The sequence below is a fragment of the Bubalus bubalis genome, chromosome 2 (genome assembly GCF_019923935.1).
Source record: "Bubalus bubalis isolate 160015118507 breed Murrah chromosome 2, NDDB_SH_1, whole genome shotgun sequence".
NCBI classification, from domain to species: domain Eukaryota; kingdom Metazoa; phylum Chordata; class Mammalia; order Artiodactyla; family Bovidae; genus Bubalus; species Bubalus bubalis.
The window spans coordinates 6,914,141-6,934,151 of NC_059158.1; the positions used below are offsets into that span (position 1 = coordinate 6,914,141).

Sequence of the window (20,011 nt, forward strand, 5' to 3'; positions counted from 1 at the left end):
TTTTGAAGACTGGGCGGATTAAAAGATGAAACTGTCCAATGTTGAATTAAGGATACCTTGCTAAAATGCCTGGCCAAAATGTCAATTCCGGTTTCTTCTTCCTGAACCCTTTGACTGAGCAATTAGTTAAGGTTCATTTAAAAAATAAAGTAACCCTTTTAATTGAGATACTGTATTAAGATTTGAGCCCTTTTCTGTTGTTTTATGCAAACCACAATTCTTCCTCCTCTGAAGGATAAAATGGCTACAATTCCTTCCTGTCTAACCAACCCATATTTGCTCTCTCTAGTCTATGACCTTTCCCTTCCAGCTCTTGAACTGTGAGATACAGGACTGCTGCTGAAGCCCGAGTTAGTGTTTGTGTGACTTTTACTTTTTGTTTCTTCAGTTTCACAAGATTTGCCCCTTGGCCTCGGTCTCTGTTAGTATGTGTGCATTGTTCTGTGCTGGCTATATTTGACCACCTAGAAACACAGGAAGGGGTTGTTTAAATCCACACCACTTTGCTGCTCCCAATACTATTTCTTGTGTTACTGAGCTTGACAAATTCGGGGCAGAGTCTGAAAGAGTTTCGCAAGCATTTGTTTTTACCTCCAAGGATTCATAAATGTGTCTCTCTAAGTTTTATCCTTATTAGGAATGAAGTGAACTTCAAATTCCTATAATCTTTGCAATCCTAACTAAGCTCCTTCTAGCCATGGTGAAAAATCATAACAATTTTTATGGAAGGTAAACCAGCCACCCGGGTAGAATTTTCCGTGCAAATACTGAGCTGTGTGCAGCTGTTTGTGACTTTACAGGGCTTCCCTGGTGGCTCAGCTGGCAAAGAATCTGCCTGCAATGCAGGAGACCAGGGTTCGATTCCTGGGTTGGAAAGATCCCCTGGAGAAGGGAATGGCAACCCACTCCAGTATTCTTGCCTGGAGAATTTCATGGACAAAGGCGCCTTTACAGTCTTGAGCCCTAACAAGCCACAAGGCTTCAATCTTGTGAATCAGGCAAAAGCCAGGTGTGGGGTGGCTTTCTAGCTTCAAAGCCATAAAAGAGAAGGTTAAGATAGGAGGGGAAATGAAATTAAGGACAAGGCAGGATTGAGAATAAAATAATCGTAATGATAGGTCTCTATTGACAAGACATGGAGCCTCAGAATAGAAACCCAGAGTTGTTCTGGAGGGTGCCCAGGTGCCGCTGTAGCCGGAACTGGCTCCATCTTTCCCCAAAATGTATGGAGGGTTTTTAGGCTTCCCTGGTGGCTTAGCCGTGAAGAATCCTCCTGCCATGCAGGAGATATGGGCTTGATCCCTGGTCTGAAAACATCCCCTGGAGAAGGAAATGGCAACCCACTCCAGTATTCTTGCCTGGGAGTCCCATGGACAGAGGAGCCTGGTGGGCTACAGTCCACGGAGTCACAGAGTTGGACGTGACTTAGTGACTAGACAGCAATGGAAGGCTTTTGGTTTGTCTCCAGACTGCTTCCTGTCGTGGCAGCCTCTTTCCTTGTCATACCGTGTAGACACTGCTAAGCTTCCCAGCCGTGTCCGCACAGGCTGACCTGCTGCGCGCAGCTGCTGAGAGGCTACCTGCTGATCCTGGTAGTGTATTCCGCACACAAGGCCCATGGCAGTTGGGGAGCCTTGTCTATTCACCTGTGAAGAAGAGAACTTTGTTCAGTTATCATTATTTTTTAACAGGTGCCAGACAAACGACTGCTTTCAGGAAATGCCCTGGCATGGAAACTGTTGAAAATTACTTCCTTGATCTAACACCCCACATTAAAAACCAGATTTCAAAATCTCAGAGAAGCAAGGTTTCTGTTTGGTCCGAAAGGGTGGGGAAGAGCTGACTTTGGTCATAATAATCTCTAGGTAGAATTGTCGTCCTGTGTTAATTTTATAGTTGGGGGCTATTTCCGCAGCCTTGGTGGCTCCAACGTTGGCACTGTTTTGGAAATCTTTGTTTGTTTGCTTTCTTGAACTTTGTTTGTTTTTTTGTGTTGTTTTTGGCAACACCAAGCAGCTTGTGAGACATTAATTGCCTGACCAGGGATTGAACCCCCGCCCTTGGCCACAAGACAGCAGAATCCTAACTACTGGACCACCAGGGAAATCCCTGGCACCGCTTTGTTGATGCAGGTAATACAAATGTGGCTAAAGAAGAAATTCTGTAGAACAGATGTTATCTCCAGGAGAGAGTACAAAGATTTAATGTTAATGCTTCATTTGACTAAGTCATTTAAACCTCTCAGAAATCCTCTGAGGGAGGTCGATATTATTCTTTGCAATTTTCAGGGGTCTTACCTGGTGGTTCGGTGATTAGGGCTCTGCACTACCACTGCAGAGGGCGTGGGTTTGATCCCTGGTCCAGGAACTAAGATTCTGCACGCTGCAACTAAAGATTGAAGACACTGCCTGTTGCGACTAAGATCCGGTGCAACCAAAAAGTAAAGAAAGATTAAATAAATAAAGAGTGGTTAAAGAAAACCCCTGTTCCCCTTAAAAAGAAAGAAAAGAAAATACTACTCCTTGAATGTCTAAAAAATGTTTGAAGATCTTAATGCGTTTTCAACCTCTTAAACGAATTCCAAAATTACTATACTTAAAATACTTATAGACTTATAAGAATAGTATAAAGAGCTCCCCTATACCCTTCACTTACACTCCACAACCCATGACGTTCTACCATACCTGCTTATTCTTTGCTTCCGCGCTCTCTCCTTTATACTTCTCTTCAGCCGTTTGCAAATCATCTCTCACCATTTCAAAGTGCAATAATCACTAACAACCAAGGCACTCTCCTGCAGAGTTTCCTGTCATAGTATAACCAGCAAGTGCTGCCGTGTTCCTCTTTAACCCACAGACCCTACTCCCGTATCACCAGTTGTATTAATAATGTCCTTCCTAAACTTAAAATCTGAGTAAGGATCTTGAGCTACACTTAGTGGTCACATCTCTTTTGTTGTTGTTGCTCAGTTGCTCAGTCGTGTCCAGCTCTTTTCGACCCCATGGACTGCAGCACGCCAGGCTTCTCTGTCCTTCACCATCTCCTGGAGCTTGCTCAGACTCATGTCCGTTGAGTCGGTGATGCCATCCAACCATCTCATCCTCTGTCGTCCCCTTCTCCTCCAGCTTTCAATCTTTTCCAGCATCAAGATCTTTTCAAATGAGTCAATTTTTTGCATCAGGTGGCCAAACTATTGGAGCTTCAGCTTCAGCATCAGTCCTTCCAATGAATATTCAGGGTTGATTTCCTTTAGGATGGACTGGTTGGATCTCCTTTCAGTCCAAGGGACTCTCAAGAGTCTTCTCCAACACCACAGTTCAAAAGCATCAATTCTTCAGCACTCAGCTTTCTTTATAGTCCAGCTCTCACATCCATACGTGACCGCTGGAAAAACCATAGCTTTGACTAGACAGACCTTTGTTAGCAAAGTAATGTCTCTGTTTTTCAATATGCTGCCTAGGTGGATCATAACTTTTCTTCCAAGGAGCAAGGATCTTTTAATTTCATGGCAGCAGTCACCATCTGCAGTGATTTTAGACAAAAAAAAAAAAAAAAAAAGACTGTCACTGTTTCCACCGTTTCCCCATCTATTTGCCATGAAGTGATGGGACCAGATGCCATGATCTTAGCTTTCTGAATGTTGAGCTTTAAGCCAACTTTTTCACTCTCCTCTTTCACTTTCATCAAGAGCTTCTTTAGTTCTTCTTCACTTTCTGCCATAAAGGTGGTGTCATCTGCATATCTGAGGTTTTTGATATTTCTCCCGGCAATCTTGATTCCAGCTTGCGCTTCATCCAGTCCAGCATTTCACATTATGTTCTCTGCATATAAGTTAAATAAGCAGGGTGACAATATACAGCCTTGACGTACTCCTTTTCCTGTTTGGAACCAGTCTGTTGTTCCATGTCCAGTTCTAACTGTTGCTTCCTGATCTGCATACAGGTTTCTCAAGAGGCAGGTTAGGTGGTCTGGTATTCCCATCCCTTGAAGAATTTTCCACATAGGTATCCATGTACCGCACAGCTACCTATGTACCTATCTATTTATATCTATCTATGTACCTATCTCTGCCCGCTTATTAAAAACCATAGGGAATTCCCTAGTGGTTCAATTGTTAGGACTCACTGCTTTCACTGCCGTGACCCAGGTTTGATCTCTGGTTGGGGAAGATCCCACAAGCCTCACAGCAAAGCCAGAAAAACAAACACAAATTCACATGACCTCCAATTCCAACCCAACAACAAAGGCTTCTTTATTCTCCATTTCCTTCCCCAGGAGTGAGGAACCAGGCCCCCATTAACCCCGGCACATTCACTCGTCTTCCCCCTCCCACTCTATGTAAGTGGTCTTTCCCATGATGCTTAGCTGAAGTCCTGGCTCCAAGACAGGCTGGTCCCACCTCCACCAGCGGTGGCCTTGGCCTCTGGGAAGAGCGAAGGAGCTTGGAATGAACTGTGATGCCTTTATAGACATATATGTATTGGAAGGCAGCTCAGTATTTATATATATAAATTCAGAGATCAGCTCTAATGCCACCTAACTTCATGACCTTGGATATGTGTGGGACATTTCTAAGTCTCATTTGCTCATCTGTGAAATGGGGATAATAATTGTGCCTACTTCACAGAGTTACTATGAGTATTAAATGATAATCTACACTAAAATTGGTGACTTGTTCTCTGCAAAAAGAGAAGAGTTGGAGATGGTTCACAAGGGCTTGGTCCCTGGAGAGTATCTTTAGGTGCCTGGTTAATTATTAGTTCAAGGGTGCCTTGGAAACCCGGTTTGGCCCAGGACCAATTACTCCTCTGGATCAGGTTAATACCTGCAGAAATGTGACCACCTGAAGGGGGAGCTAGAAAGGCTGAATTTGGAAGTCAGTTCTACAGGAAAGGAAAAGATTGTCCAGATGGTTTTCTGAGCAATAAGGAAGCTTGAAGGAAAAGATTTACAGTGCTTCAGACCCAGTGCTTCCCAGCACATACTGATGGACTGAATGCTGGAGAAAGAAAAGGAATGTTGGAGAAAGCCACATGTCTTAGTAAAAGTGAACACGGCTCTCCCTATCTCTCCTGGTTTTCTATGAAGCACTCCTGGGTGCTGACTCCTAGCCGTCCCTGGGCCTGCCTGAACGGCATGGGATGGGACACCGACCAACAGCACAAAGCCCTGAGCAAAGCTGCTCACATTCGAGTCGAGTCAGCCACTTCTAGCACAGTGGCCCTGGGCTGGGAGGTCACCGGGAGACCAGTGACCTTCTGAGTTGGGACTCGGAGTTTCCTCATTGGGCAAGAGGGAGCGAGAGCCCCCCGATGCCCGGCTACCAGCTGTGTCATTCACACTCCCTGGTACCCTGTTGTAACGTCCATTCTGCTTGTCAGCCCAGGTGTCCCCTCATCCTTGTCTAATAGAGACTCTTGTTGTTTAGTCCCCCAGTAGCGTCCAGCTGTTTTACAGCTCCGTGGATTGTAGCCCGCCAGGCTCCTCTGTCCATGGGATTCTCCAGGCAAGAATACTGGAGCGGGTTGCTGTTTTCTTCTCCAGGGGATCTTCCTGACCCAGGGATCAAAAATGGGTCTCCTGCATCAGCAGGCAGATTCTTTACCACTGAGCCCTTTGTAAGCCCCTAATCTAGATTGCTGCCGTTGCTGCGTCACTTCAGTCATGTCCGACTCTGTGTGACCCCATAGATGGCAGCCCACCAGGCTCCCCCATCCCTGGGATTCTCCAGGCAAGAACACTGGAGTGGGTTGCCATTTCCTTCTCCAGATTACAAGTGCCTTAAAGGCTGACACTCGGTTTTGTGTGGATGTGCAACAGGGGGGTTTTGAATTCAGTTGTGACCTCCTGTTCTATTTCCTCTTGGCTCCTTTCCTGCTGGACATTGCTCACTGGTAGGAAGGCGAGACCTTTGGGTCATGACTGAGGGCGGCTGGTGTCAGGAGACAGAGTGGAAACAGCCTTGGTCTGCTTAGGGAAGAAGGGATGGAATGTGGTCTTGCAGAGAGTTTGACCAGGAGTGATAACCATAAATACGAGCTGTTTCAGAGACAGCTGCTTCCCTGGTCACCTGGGAGACTTCGCTGAAAGAGTATTTCTTGGAGGAGGACATTGACTCGTGTTATACTTTCATTCATTCACTCACTTCTGGTGAGACACTGTATAACAAAGAGAAGCGCACGTATCACTAGGGCTCAGCTTGATACCGTTGCACAAAGTGGACGCAGCCACAGCCACGCAGTCAGTGGAAGGACACAGAACATAACCAGCATTCCGGTCACTACCATGATGTCTGGCAGCACAGACGCTTTTACCTGTTTTTGACTTTTATAGAAATGGAAATGTACAGCATGTACTTTTCCTGTCTGCCTTTTTTTTTTTTTTTTTTCCTTGCTCAATGGTCTGTTTGTGAGATTCCCTTTTTGGTGGTTGCAGACAGTTATGATTCATTCTCATTGCTGTGTGCAGAGAAGGAGGTATGTGAAGTTGGGGTGGGAAGGTGGAGGGTGACCTGGAACATTTAGCCGTATCTGGAGACATTGGTTGTCAAAACCTGGAGGGGGCACAAGGGGTAATATGGGCATCTGGTGGGTGGAGACCGAGGATGTTGGTAAATTTCCACTGGATAGCACCCACCCCACCACCCCCCCAACAAGGCCTATTCAGCCCAAAATGCCAGTACTGCCATGGTGGAGAAACCCTGCCATGTAACAACTGTTGGTGGGCATTTGGGTCTACTAGGAATGTGGCTGCAGTGGATGTTGAGCTAGGTGAAATTTTAATTGTCGTTTAGTCGCCAAGTCTTGTCCAACTCTTTTGCGACCCCATGGACTATAGCCCACCAGGCTCCTCTGTCCATGGGATTTCCCAGGCAAGAATACTGAAGTGGGTTGTCATTTCCCTCTCCAGGATATCTTCCCAACCCGAGGACTGAACCCACGTCTCTAGCCTCTCCTGCACTGGCAGAGAGATTCTTTACCGCTGAGTCGTGTGTCCTTTAAACACACACACAAATACCTGGGGATGGAACTGCTGGGTGCCAGAGGTCTGCGCTCAGCCTGAGTAGAAATCGCCAATGTCCTGGAGTGGTCCCAGTTCACGCTTCCTCCTGGAGTGCACAGATGTTCTGGTTGCTCTCCATCTGCACCAGTGTGTGGTATTTTCTGACTTTTTTTCATTTTTAAAAAAATGTGTGTCTCCTTCTCCTACACCCTCCTCCATTTCAGTTGATGGCAAACAGGATACTCAACACATCACTGTTTGTCGGTAAATAACCCTAGCCTGTGGGTTTCGTGAAAGACTGGGATTAGGACAGGCGTCCGCACTGTGTACAGTAAAGTACAGAATGAATTTGGGGCAGGATGACCTGCACCTAGGGTTTCTCTTATTTAAATAACACCAACTAGCACCATTCTGTCTATCCATTTTCTTTCATTCTTCCTAAAAGTACCAGTTACCATAGTGAATTTACCATAGTAAATTTTATTCAAGGAATCAGGCTATCGACCATTTGAATTCACGATTTTGGAGGTTTTTTTGCTCTTTTGTGGCTTTTATTTTTAGCCGCACCTTAAGGCTTGTGGAATCTGAGTTCCTAGATCAAGGAACCAACTCAGATCCTCAGCAGTGACAACTCAGAGTCCTAACCACTGGACTGCCGAGGACTCCTTCAGTTCAGTTCAGTCGCTCAGTTGTGTCCGACTCTTTGTGACCCCATGAACCGCAGCACGCCAGGCCTCCCTATCCATCACCAACTCCCGGAGTTCACTCAAACTCACATCCATCCAGTCGGTGATGCCATCCAGCTATCTCATCCTCTGTTGTCCCCTTCTCCTGCCCCCAATCCCTCCCAGCATCAGAGTCTTTTCCAATGAGTCAACTCTTCGCATGAGGTGGCCAAAGTACTGGAGTTTCAGCTTTAGCATCATTCCTTCCAAAGAACACCCAGGACTGACTGATCTCCTTTAGAATGGACTGGTTGGAATCCTTAGCATTCATTTTTATTCAATATTTCCAAACTATACAGTATTGATTATCCTGAAATAGTGATTTTTTGTTTTGTTTATGATATATTGCTTAATCTTTAAAAAAATAGATCAAGTGAGGTCACTGAGGAAAAAATAATCATAGAATTTGGCATCTGATCCTTTGGGTCTCAAACTTTAGTCTCAAGAGCTATTATAAATGCAAATGATTAAATTCCACCTGGAACTAACTGACTTCTTCGGGTAGGGGACCTGCAACCTTGAGAGGTCGAACAGAAGGTTGCAAACTTTTGACCTAAACTATCCTTAACCTCAAGTCACAGGCACACTTACTTTGGCTTTTGGAAACAAATGTTTAAGTAAAACAATGAATCAGTTCTTCTTCCAAGGTTAAGCAATTAGTTTCCACAGGTAAATTCAGTAGTAAGTTTTATCCTAGAATGTTAACTTGTTGTTGTTGTTCAGTAACTCAGTCATGTACGACCCTTTGTGACCTCATGGACTACAGCACACCAGGCTTCCCTGTCCTTCACTGTCTGCAGGAGTTTGCTCAAACTCATGTCCACTGAGTCAGTGATGCCATCCAACCATCTCATCCTCTGTTGTCCCCTTCTCCTCCTGCCCTCAATCTTTCCCAGCATCAGAATCTTTTCTAATGAGTCAGCTCTTTGCATCGGGTGGCCAAAGTACTGAAATGTCAGCGTCAACATCAGTCCTTCCAATGAATATTTAGGGTTGATTTCCTTTAGGATCGAGTGGTTTGATCTTGCAACCCAAAGGACTCTCAAGAGTCTTCTCCAACACCACAATTTGAAAGCATCAATTCTTTGGTCCTTAGCCTTCTTTATGGTCCAGTTCTGACATCCATACATACATGACTACGGGAAAAACCACAGCTTTGACTATACAGATACTGGTTGGCAAAGTAATGTCTCTGCTTTTTAATACACTGTCTAGGTTTGTCAGAGCTTTCCTTGCAAGGAGCAAGCAAGTGTCTTTTAATTTCGTTAACTGGCTATGACTTATTTGGAATACTGAATTTTTTTTTTCATTCTCTGAGCCCCGCCCAGTTTCAGGCTCTTTATGGTACCAGTGGCTACATTTCTGCTACCAGAAGGTTGCCTTCTTACTGTGCAGGTTTTGGCATTTGCCTATGGGGATTTGTGTGGACTGTCTTTTGCAAATATTTGCTTAGCTCCTTTAGCATCCAGGAAGTGTTTTCTTGATACCTTTGTGCCATCAAAATGAGATGCAGATCAGTTCACCTCACACTACCATGCTAGGGTTTGGTAGGACCGCCTTCTGTACCTGCCACCTAAGCCTTGAAAGTTCTGTGTGTTCATCTTCCTCCCCTCTTTGAGGCAAGAGTTTGAAATCATGCTTTGGGTTCTGTGATCTAAACAACAACCTCTGCTACTGTTAATTAGATGAACAGTATAGAAAGTAAAATGATTGGGTCCCCAGAGCAGGTGGATTTTCCCCAGTGACCTCCCTCGGAAGGCTCTCGGTTCTGGGAGAAATTGTTGTTTTAAAGATGTGCTTGGAAAATGTCTTCGTCCTTCTCTTTAGCATCATGATCATCACAGATACGGACTTCCCTGGCTGTCCAGGGGCTAAGACTTTGTGACTCCACTGCAGGGGGCATAGGTTTGATCCCTGGTCGGGGAACTAAGATCCCACGTGCCTTGTGGTATGGTTTAAAAAAAAAGCAAACTGCATAGATACATAGACAAACAAACAAAAGGCTTCGTTTACAAAACATCTGGCTACTCAGAACAGAATTGCTTGACTGACTGTCCAAAGTGAAATGGACTGTCACTGTTCTCTGCTTTTTCATGAGATATTCTTAGTTCCAGGAGAAGAAAATTAATCTATATATTTTGTAATTAAGGAATGAATCCCTGAGTCACTTGACCTGCTTCAAGAGTAATAAAAACCACACACAAATGACCTGCTGAAGAACAGCCACCAGTGAGTCCGAGAAATGACAGCATCTCGCCTCACTTGCATAGCCTTTTCTGCTGATGTGACTTTGCACCTCCGTGCCACACCAGCAACTTCACTAGACCCCTTCTTTTCCAGTGCCCCTTCTGCGGATTTACCAGTATGAATCGAGTGTTTTTGCTCAAGCCTCCGTCCCCTCCATTTCTTTCCCAACTCCAGGATAACTGTTAATTGTGAAAGGAAAAACAGGTCCCAGAACAATTATGAAAGTATAATGAAGTTTGCATTAGTCCATGCAACTAAACCAAGGAAAGATGCATAAGGAAGTGACTAGAATTCAGTGCTGATGTGGTATATTCATTCGAACAGGCATGTGCTGTGGGGGAAGAGAGAAAAAAAGCACTATTTGTACAGTTCAATGACACCTCCGAAAAGCTAGAAATCGGCCTGAAAGAAAAAAAAAATCAGAAATGACTCTTCTAGCCTGTGCTGTTCTGATATATAAATTAAAACAGTGGGCAAATGTGAGCTTCAACATGCCTTCTTCCTGAGCTGAAAATTGTGCTTTCAAACGCCCAGATGATTTTGGACCCGTCTGACAAGCATGGAACGCACTGCGTGCGTGCCGGGCCCTGGCGGAGCTGCTGGGTTGTGAGAGAAATGGGAGGTGAAAGTCCTTGCTCTCCTCCACTCACGCTTTAAACACGACTGGTTCTTTGAGGTCTCAGTTCACTGACTTGAAGGTTTTTATCTGCTGCCCTGCCAAAGAAATTCTAGATTGACAACTCTCCCTGGGAAATTTCTGTACACGAGGCTTTCTTGTTTTGGTGTTCTTGCTCACTCTTGTAATTTCCCCAACTGGAATGCCTTCTCCTTGCTCTGTCTGAATCTCACCATTGGAAGCTCTTGCAAAGCATCCCAGCTCCAAGGGAATTGTTTGTTTCTCTTCTGAGTTCCTGTCACATTTATCAGACAGCTTCTTGTTTGGAACTAATCCATGGTCTTTCCTGTTTTGTTGGTTGTCTTTCCAGCTGTATGCATTTTAAATCCTACTAAAGATACACTTCCCTACAGGTCAGAGGCCATACCTCATACTTCCTGGATTCCATCACTGTTGCTTAGCGATTCACCTTACATCATACTAAATTGTTCTTCATTTTAAAAGCTGGAAAGGGAGACTTCCCTGGCCGTCTAGTGGTTGAGACCCCACACTTTCAATGCAAGGACTGGCGTTGGAGTCCTGGTTGGGGAACTAAGATCCCACATGCCATGTGGCACAGCCAAAAATTGAAAGAATAAAAATGAAAAATAAATAAAACTATTTTAAAAAATCTGGAAGGGACTGTGGAGAACATCCTTTTTATTTATTTTTAAGTTATTATTATTTTTTAAAATATTGATTTGGCTACGCCAGATCCTAGTTTCGGCATGAGGGGTCCAGTTACCTGATGGGGATTGGCCCTGCATTGGGAGAACAGAGTTTTAGCTCTAGGTCACCAGGGAAGTTCCAAGAACATCGTTTTTAAAGAAGAAGCCAGTGCGAGCCAAAGATCACATAATCAGTTAAAGGTAGAAAATTCACCAGTACCCGGGTTTCCTTATTTTTGCACCATTCCCTGTTAGTAATTGTAGGGGTTAATGGGTAACCTTTCCTTGAAATGCAAGACAAAGTACATCTTGCATGGCTCCCCCCGCCCCAAAGTGATTAAAAGTTGTGTTTTTTTAATGTTATTTGATCTCTCTGGTCGGTCAACATGGTCAGAGCTTTTGCTTGTCAGAGAAAAATACCAGTTGTTCTGTTCCCAATTCTAGTTTAAAGGACATTTACCCATGAGCACCTGGAACTGTGGGGAATGTGGACTCCATTCATTCATTCACCCGTTCATTCATTCAACACATATAAATAAATCACCTAGGTAAGGTAACGTACATATTTCTTATCACAAGGTGGAACAATAGGAAAATAATAATAGAAAGTAGACTCTACTCATTCACTGTCTATTAATTCCTTACTGATCTTGGGACTTTAAATCTCTCCCTTATCTTTATTTCTTTATTTAAGAAAAACTCAAACGATACAGTATCTGATGTCCTGTGAATATCTGCAGGACTAAAGCCTCAACTGTAAAAGCCTCCTGCATTTCCTTCTACTTCTAGGAAATGTAGTTAACTTAGGCATCACTATCACCTTGCCTCGTAGTTTAAGAGGCTTTACTTTAGTTATATGTAAATGGATGCAAGGGGCTTCCCTGGTGGCTCAGACGGTGAAGTGTCTGCCTGTAATGCAGGAGACCTGGGTTCTATCCCTGGGTTGGGAAGATTCCCTGGAGAAGGAAATGGCAACCCACTCCAGTACTCTTGCCTGGAAAATTCCATGGATGGAGGAGCCTGGTAGGCTACAGTCCATGGGGGTGCAAAGAGTCAGACATGACTGAACAACTTCACTGGTTCAAATGGACTTAACGGACATGAATTTGAGCAAACTCCAGGAGATGATGAAGGACAGGGAAGCCCGATGTGCTGTAGTCCATGGGGTCACAAAGAGTTGAACATGACTTAGGGGCTGAATAACAGCAACACTATAATGCTACTATTATTACCAATGAGTGCCTTATACATTTGTGGGTTGACTTTCCACCATGATTTATTTCGCTCTTGTTCTTCCTCCAGTTGGCACTTGTTGCCTGGGAGCTTCTCAACCCAACGTCTTAGGTGGTGCTCCTTGGGCAAAAAGGTGATGTCCAAGTTTTTCAGAACAATAATATGCAAGGTCTTTTATGACCTTTTATGACCAGCAGCCACCTCCCTAGGGATGTGACTCAGCCTGGCAGGCAGCTCCCTCAACGAAACTTCTGTAGGTCACCCAGCATCAGGCAAGTGCTACCTTGCCTCCTCGCACAGAAAGCCTAGGGGTGCTGAGGTTCTCCTCCTCAACTTTGATTATTTCTTTATTTCACTGAGACTGGGAGTCTTCTATCATTTCACAAAAAGGATACCCTCTTCATTTTGGAGCTATGCTCCAGCTAGCTTCGAAATTGAAAAATTCTTTTTTTTTTTAATTGGAATATAGTTGACTGAGGGTTTCTCTGGTGGCTCAGATGGTTAAGAATCTGTCTGCAATGTGGGAGACACAGGACATGTGGGTTTGATCTCTGGTTCGGGAAGATCCCCTGGAGAAGTAAATGGCAACCCACTCCAGTATTCTTGCCTGGAAAATCCCATGGACAGAGGAGCCTGGTGGGCTACAGTCCATGGAGTTGCAAAGAGTTGGACATGACTGAGCGACTAACACACAAACGTAGTTGACTTACAATGTTTCATGCATACAGCAAAATGATTCAATTATCCCTAAACATGTATTATCTATTCTTTTTCAGATTCTTTTCCATGATAGGTTATTACAAGATATTGAATATAGCCCCCTGTGCTGTTGTGTTGTACAGTAGGTCCTTGTTGGTTATCTACATTTTCGGGTGTATATGTTAATCCCAAACTCCTAATTTATCCCTCCACCCCCCTTTTCTCCTTTGATAACCATGTTTGTTTTCTTTGTCTGTGAGAATATTTCTGTGTTGTAAATAAGTTCATTTGTATTCTTTTTCTTTGAAATTTCACCTGTAAGTGACATCACTTATAGAAAGATGATTTTAATCTTTCTCTGTTCGACATACTTCATTTAGTATGATCATGTGTGTGTGTGTGTGTGTGTGTGTTTAGTTGCTCAGTCATGTCCAACTCTTTGCAACCCCATGGACTGTAGACTGCTAGGCTTCTTTGTCCATGGAAATTTTCCAAGCAAGAAAACCTGAAGCAGGTTGCCATTTCCTACTCCAGGGGATCTTCCCAGCCCAGGGATCAAACCCCCATTTCTTGTGTCTCCTGCAAGGATGATTCTTTATCACTGTGCTGCCTGGGAAGCCCCCGCGGTCTCCTCTAGGTCCATCTATATTGCTGCAAGTCGCACTATTTCATTTCATATGGCTCAGAAATACTCTATTGTATATGCACCACATCCTCTTTATCCATTCCTTTGTCGATGGCCATTTATGTTGCTTCTATTGTAAATAGTGCCGCAGTGAACATTAGGGTGCGTGTATCTTTTCAAATCAGAGGTGTTGTGTTTTCTGAATATCTGCCCAAGAGTGGAATTGCAAGACCATATGGTAACTCTGTTTTTAGTTCCTTAAAGAACCTGAATACTATTCTCCATAGAGGCAGCACCAAGTTACATTCCCGTCATCAGTGTAGGAGTGTTCCTGGAAAAACTCTTAAATGATGCAGAAAACAATAAAAGCTTCTGAATGGAAGAAACAACAAGCTTTTAAGGTGGCCCTGGGGAGGGCAAACATGTCTAGCCTGATTAACTGTCTAGTTCGGGCATAACTGCTTCCAGAGTGAGCCAAAGGTGGGGATGCTGGGCCTGCACGCGTGGATTCTGCCCTTGCCTGCAGTCACGGGCAGGGAGGCAAGGCTGAGCTGTTCAGTCTCAGCAGCAAAGAAACAAAAAAAAACAAAAATGCTTGGTGTCTGTGCTGGAAAAGCAGGTCTTATGGCCTCACAGGAAGGAAAGGGAACAGTGGTCTTTCGCTGTTACAAGTGGTTTTTTTTTTTTTTTTTTTTAAGTTCTCCTGTAGGGATTTTTCAATACCCAAGGGCAGACAGGAAAGACAGCTATATTTTCAAAACTCATACAATGCTGCTTTAAGTAACGGATTGAATACCAAAGAAGTATGCTGGACGTTCCTAATTGGCTAACATCTGTGTTTCTCAATAGAGTAATATTATTAACGTCTACCCTCTAAGCCTGTAGAAATCTGAATCCCTTTCTTGCTGGCCAGTTGGAAATAATAATGTAAACAGACTCTTGTGGCCTCATTAAGTCATGTGTCTGAACACTTTGTCAAACTGCAAATATTTAAAATATTTTAATATTCATTCTAAGCCGAAAAGGCTTTGCCAAACTAGATAATGAAATTACTCTCTGTTGTTTTGAAACAGAATAGATTATAGCCTGATATTTAAAGGTATTATTTGGAAGGAGGAGGGAAGCAGCTTGGGATTGAATTTTCCATTATCTTGAACTATGGGGACACTAAGAATTAGATTAATCTGCTCTGTCCAGCTAAAGGCTCCATCTACTTTTTCCACTTTGCATAAAAATCCAAAGGTGGGTTCCATGCACAGTTTATTTGTGATATATCTTAGAGGATGAGGAGAATTTAGTAAGGGAGGGAGAAAAATAATGTATGAGCTGGAAGAATGAAAAATGTGAGCAATAAAAGGTAGAAGGAAAACCTGCCATGGTTCAGGAAGTGATGAGTCATTCAGTTGGAGTACAGAGTGCCTTGAGTCATGGAGATTAACCTTGCTTTTCCTGCCTCTGCTGAAAGCAAAAAAATCAGCATATTGCTCTATTAATTTTATTAATAGCAGAGTAGAGACTTTTCAAAAAGGAGCAGGGAAAGGGCATTAAAAGACTTTTTTTTTCTTCATCGGGTGAGGTGGGGGCTGTCTCCATGGTGCGTTACTGCTACAGAATGAAAGCTCAGAGAGTTACTTTCAGATCAAAGGTAAGGAGAAATGGGAAGGCAGGCAGAATAGTGCATGGGAAGTCATCATAAAGAACATATGTTGATCTGCATGAAAAAAGAAACGGCCACCCAGTCCAGTATTCTTGCCTGGAAAATTCTATGGATGGAGGAGCCTTGCGCACTATAGTCCATGGGGTCGCGAAGTGTCAGACGCGACTCAGCGCCTTTCAGGTTCACTTTTCGTTGTAAAGGTACAAGGCAAAGAGGATGAGTGGCGTATGATCTAAAACCCTGAACTCCCCAACGGTTTGGGGGATAGTTTTTAAGAAAATTTTTGGGATGAGGGCTGCAAGGTGTGTGACTTTGCTTTCACTGACTGAAAAGCTGAGCGCCGAAGAATTGATGCTTTTGATATGCGGTGTTGGAGAAGACTCTTGAGAGTCCCTAGGACTGCAAGGAGATCCCACCAGTCCATCCTAGAGGAAATTAGTCCTGAATATTCATTGGAAAGACTGATGCTAAAGCTCCAATCCTTTGGCCATCTGATGCAAAGAACTGACTCACTGGAAAAGACCCTGATGCTGGGAAAGATTGAAGGTGGGAGAAGGGGATGACAGATAGCTGAATGGCATCACTGACTCGATGGACATGAGTTTGAGTAAGCTCTGGGAGGTGGTGATGGACAGGGAGGCCTGGCGTGCTGCAGTCCATGGAATCACAAAGAGCGACTGAACCGAACTGAGGTAGCAGGGCTCTTTGCTCAATCTGAAGTTATCATCCTCTACCTGGGAGGGGCCCTGGATTCTGAAGATAAAATAAAGACACTGTTCCCTGTATGCCCTGAAGTGGAATCAGGACCTTGCCCCAAGGCTGTACTTCTGTTTCTGGGCTCTTCTCCACTTGTGTCTGCACGTCCTTCCCCTCTCTCCCCTGATTCAGTTCAGTTCAGTCACTCAGTCGTGTCTGACTCTTTGCGACCCCATGAATCACAGCATGCCAGGCCTCCCTGTCCATCACCAACTCCCAGAGTTTACTCAAACTCACATCCATCGAGTCAGTGATGCCATCCAACCATTTCATCCTCTGTCGTCCCCTTCTCCTCCTGCCCCCAATCCCTCCCAGCATCAGAGTCTTTTCCAATGAGTCAACTCTTCGCATGAGGTGGCCAAAGTACTGGAGTTTCAGCTTTAGCATCAGTACTTCCAATGAACACCCAGGACTGATCTCCTTTAGGATGGACTGGTTGGATCTCTTTGCAGTCCAAGGGACTCTCAAGAGTCTTCTCCAACACCACAGTTCAAAAGCATCAATTCATCGGCGTTCAGCTTTCTTCACAGTCCAACTCTCACATCCATACATGACCACTGGAAAAACCATAGCCTTGACTAGATGGACCTTTGTTGGCAAAGTAATGTCTCTGCTTTTGAATATGCTATCTAGGTTGGTCATAACTTTCCTTCCAAGGAGTAAGCGTCTTTTAATTTCATGGCTGCAATCACCATCTGCAGTGATTTTGGAGCCCCGAAAAATAAAGTCTGACACTGTTTCCACTGTTTCCCCATCTATTTCCCGTGAAGTGATGGGACCAGATGCCATGATCTTCGTTTTCTGAATGTTGAGCTTTAAGCCAACTTTTTCACTCTCCTCTTTCACTTTCATCAAGAGGCTTTTTGGTTCCTCTTGGAGTCAGACACGACTGAAGCGACTTAGCAGCAGCAGCAGCACTTTCTGCCATAAGGGTGGTGTCATCTGCATATCCCCTGATTAGCAACTGTTTGAATCTGCCCTTTGGAGCGCAGCGAAGGTCAAGGAGGCTGAAGAAAGCCTATTTCCTACAAACAAGAAATAGGGGTCAGGGAGAGGCTTTGTACCAGGGAGGACCCCAGGGGGTCCCGCCCTGTCTCAGCCCTAGGATAAGCAGCACAGGGGGAGGACAGGGACTGCGCCCTGATCTCAGAGTCACAGGACATGAAACCAACCCTACACACTCAGATCCCCTAGGACAGGAACTCCTTTCAGCGCCCGATTTGGAAAAGAGAAGGGCGGGGCCCCCGCGGTACCGTCGAGCGGGTTGGATGAGGCTTTCTTTGGGACCTTGTTGCTGCATTCCCACCCACCCCACCCTGACGCGGCATATTTGAGAATGGAGGCTACCGGGTACACCCAGGATTGTGCTGGGAGGGCCGGGGGACCCTCCCGGTCACGGGAAACAAGCTGGGGTGAGTGTCGCAGCCTGTGGGGTGACTAGCAGGAAATGGCATGCGAAGCGCATCGTTTGACTCTTACTGTACTCATTCCCCGAAAGACCGCCGCAAGGGGGAGGGGGTCGGGGAGAGAAAAACCTTGCGAAATGGAAGAAAAGACATGTGAGAAACTAAAGCTGCAGGCGGCGGGGGGAAAGGAATGACCGGAGTTGTAGTGAAACCGGCAGCTACGGCGAGCGGGGAAGCCGCTGGGAGGGGAAGAGGCTGGGCTTAAAGAACCTGCTGCGGGGTGTAGACAAAGGCGGCTTGGGAGGCAGAGGCCGGGGCGGCATCAGTCGCTCCTATCAGCCTGGGGAGAGCGCCAACGGCTGGGCTCCCGCTTGGAAACCCGGGAAATTCACCAGCTCTCCCTTCAGGGCAGGAATGCCTGGAGTATGCACCAAGCTAAGAACCCAGAGGGAAAAAGTAAGTTTGGCAGAGGACTTAACCTATCCTGACGGTCTTTGAACTCTTAACTCCTCTTGGAGGCATGCCTTCACCGATGCGTTCCCTCTTCATCATTTCTGTCTCTTGTGTCATCGTTTTCATCGTGTTTTGTGTGTTCAACTTTGGGGGAGAGCAAGGCTTCCAGAGGCTAAATAACTCGGACACTTGGGTGCTGACTCAAGTTTGCACAACCCTTATCAAAGACAAAACACCGTTACTCTGGAGAAACAAACTCATGATGTATGAGAAGTCTTCCTGTAAGGCGTACCTGACCCAAAGCCACTACATCACGGCACCCCTATCAAAGGAAGAAGCCGAGTTTCCTTTGGCATATATCATGGTCATCCATCACAACTTCGACACCTTTGCGAGGCTCTTCAGGGCTATTTACATGCCTCAGAACATCTACTGTGTTCATGTGGATGAGAAAGCGACAGTTGAATTTAAAGACTCAGTGGAGCAGTTACTGAGCTGCTTCCCAAATGCTTTTCTGGCTTCCAAGATGGAGCCCGTGGTCTATGGTGGGATTTCCAGGCTCCAGGCTGACCTGAACTGCATCAAAGATCTTGCAGCCTCGGAGGTTCCCTGGAAATACGCCCTCAACACCTGTGGGCAAGATTTCCCCCTGAAAACCAACAGGGAGATTGTTCAGTATCTGAAGGGATTTAAAGGGAAAAACATCACCCCCGGGGTGCTGCCCCCAGCTCACGCAATTGGGCGGACTAAGTATGTCCACCGGGAGCACCTGGGCAAAGAGCTTTCCTATGTGATAAGAACCACAGCCTTGAAGCCGCCTCCTCCCCACAATCTCACCATCTACTTTGGCTCTGCCTATGTGGCCCTGTCCAGAGAGTTTACCAACTTTGTTCTCCACGACCCACGGGCCCTTGACTTGCTCCAGTGGTCCAAAGACACCTTCAGTCCGGATGAACATTTCTGGGTGACGCTCAATAGGATTCCAGGTATGTGGGATTCCCTATTTCACGTGAAGGCGACATTCTGTACTTGAAAGGGCTTTTCGAGAGCCTGCACCTTTTTGATTAGGAGATAAAAGATGAAGTATGTGGTTTTCACCTGAATTCTTTCTAAACCCTGAAAGAATTGATGTTCTTTAGGTGACAATTCAGTAGTCTAACCAAGCCAAACATCGGTGGTATTGATCTGCAGTTGGTTGTGTTCTCTTGCGTTTAGCATCTTATTAAATCTTTACCGCAGTCAGGATGAATTGCACCTCATCCCCGCTGGTGATTTTCTTTTCCCCAGATTTGTCAGACTTGCTGTAACCCCAGGGCCATTGGCTTGGCCACTCCCCTGCCCATTCCTAGATTCCCCCTCATCAGCCAGATGTCATCAACTCTGAGAAGCTGAACTGACCATCCCTCTCTTTTCCTTCAGAGATTTTTATCATCTTCTGGAATTATTCAATCTACTTATTTGCATGCGTTTGTTTTTGGCCTTCTTCTCATTAGCTCCATGAAGCAGGTCATTTTCTATTTTGTTACCTGCTGTATCCTCTATGCAAAGAACGCACAGTAAATGCTCAATAAAAAAATGAATGAATGAATGAATGAATGGCAAAGCATGAGGCTTTACTGCGATGCCACAGCTGTCTCCCTAAGACCCGTGGGCAGAGAAATATTTGGACTCATGCATGTACCACATCATTTTAAAAATATATTTATTTCTCACTTCAGATAAATAATGAGATTCCAGGAGAAGCTTTTTCCTTTCTCATCAGAGCAGTTCTACCTGTGCTAATGGACCAGACCATTGATTTTTAAAACTAAATAAAACATGATAGGATTTCTTCTGAAGGAAACAGCATGCTTTGCACTCACTGAAAAATACAAAATGGATCTCT

At 44.9% G+C, this 20,011-nt stretch overlaps 1 protein-coding gene across 9 annotated transcripts in view; it reads left to right on the plus strand.

Moving 5' to 3' along the window:
- GCNT2 (glucosaminyl (N-acetyl) transferase 2 (I blood group)) overlaps nucleotides 1–20,011 on the plus strand; it is a 126,826-nt gene that overhangs the window by 37,424 nt on the left and 69,391 nt on the right. The window contains exon 1 of one of the 9 annotated variants that reach the window (XM_044926898.2): nucleotides 17,336–19,112. The exons of 4 other annotated variants lie outside the window; for them this stretch is intronic. In XM_044926898.2, the coding sequence (XP_044782833.1) occupies nucleotides 18,194–19,112 (919 nt within the window). In that variant the 5' untranslated portion in view covers nucleotides 17,336–18,193. Of the gene's footprint in view, nucleotides 1–17,335; nucleotides 19,113–20,011 lie in introns of those variants that run through there. 4 more of the 9 variants (XM_044926952.1, XM_044926921.1, XM_044926915.2 and 1 more) reach the window with 4 other exon arrangements.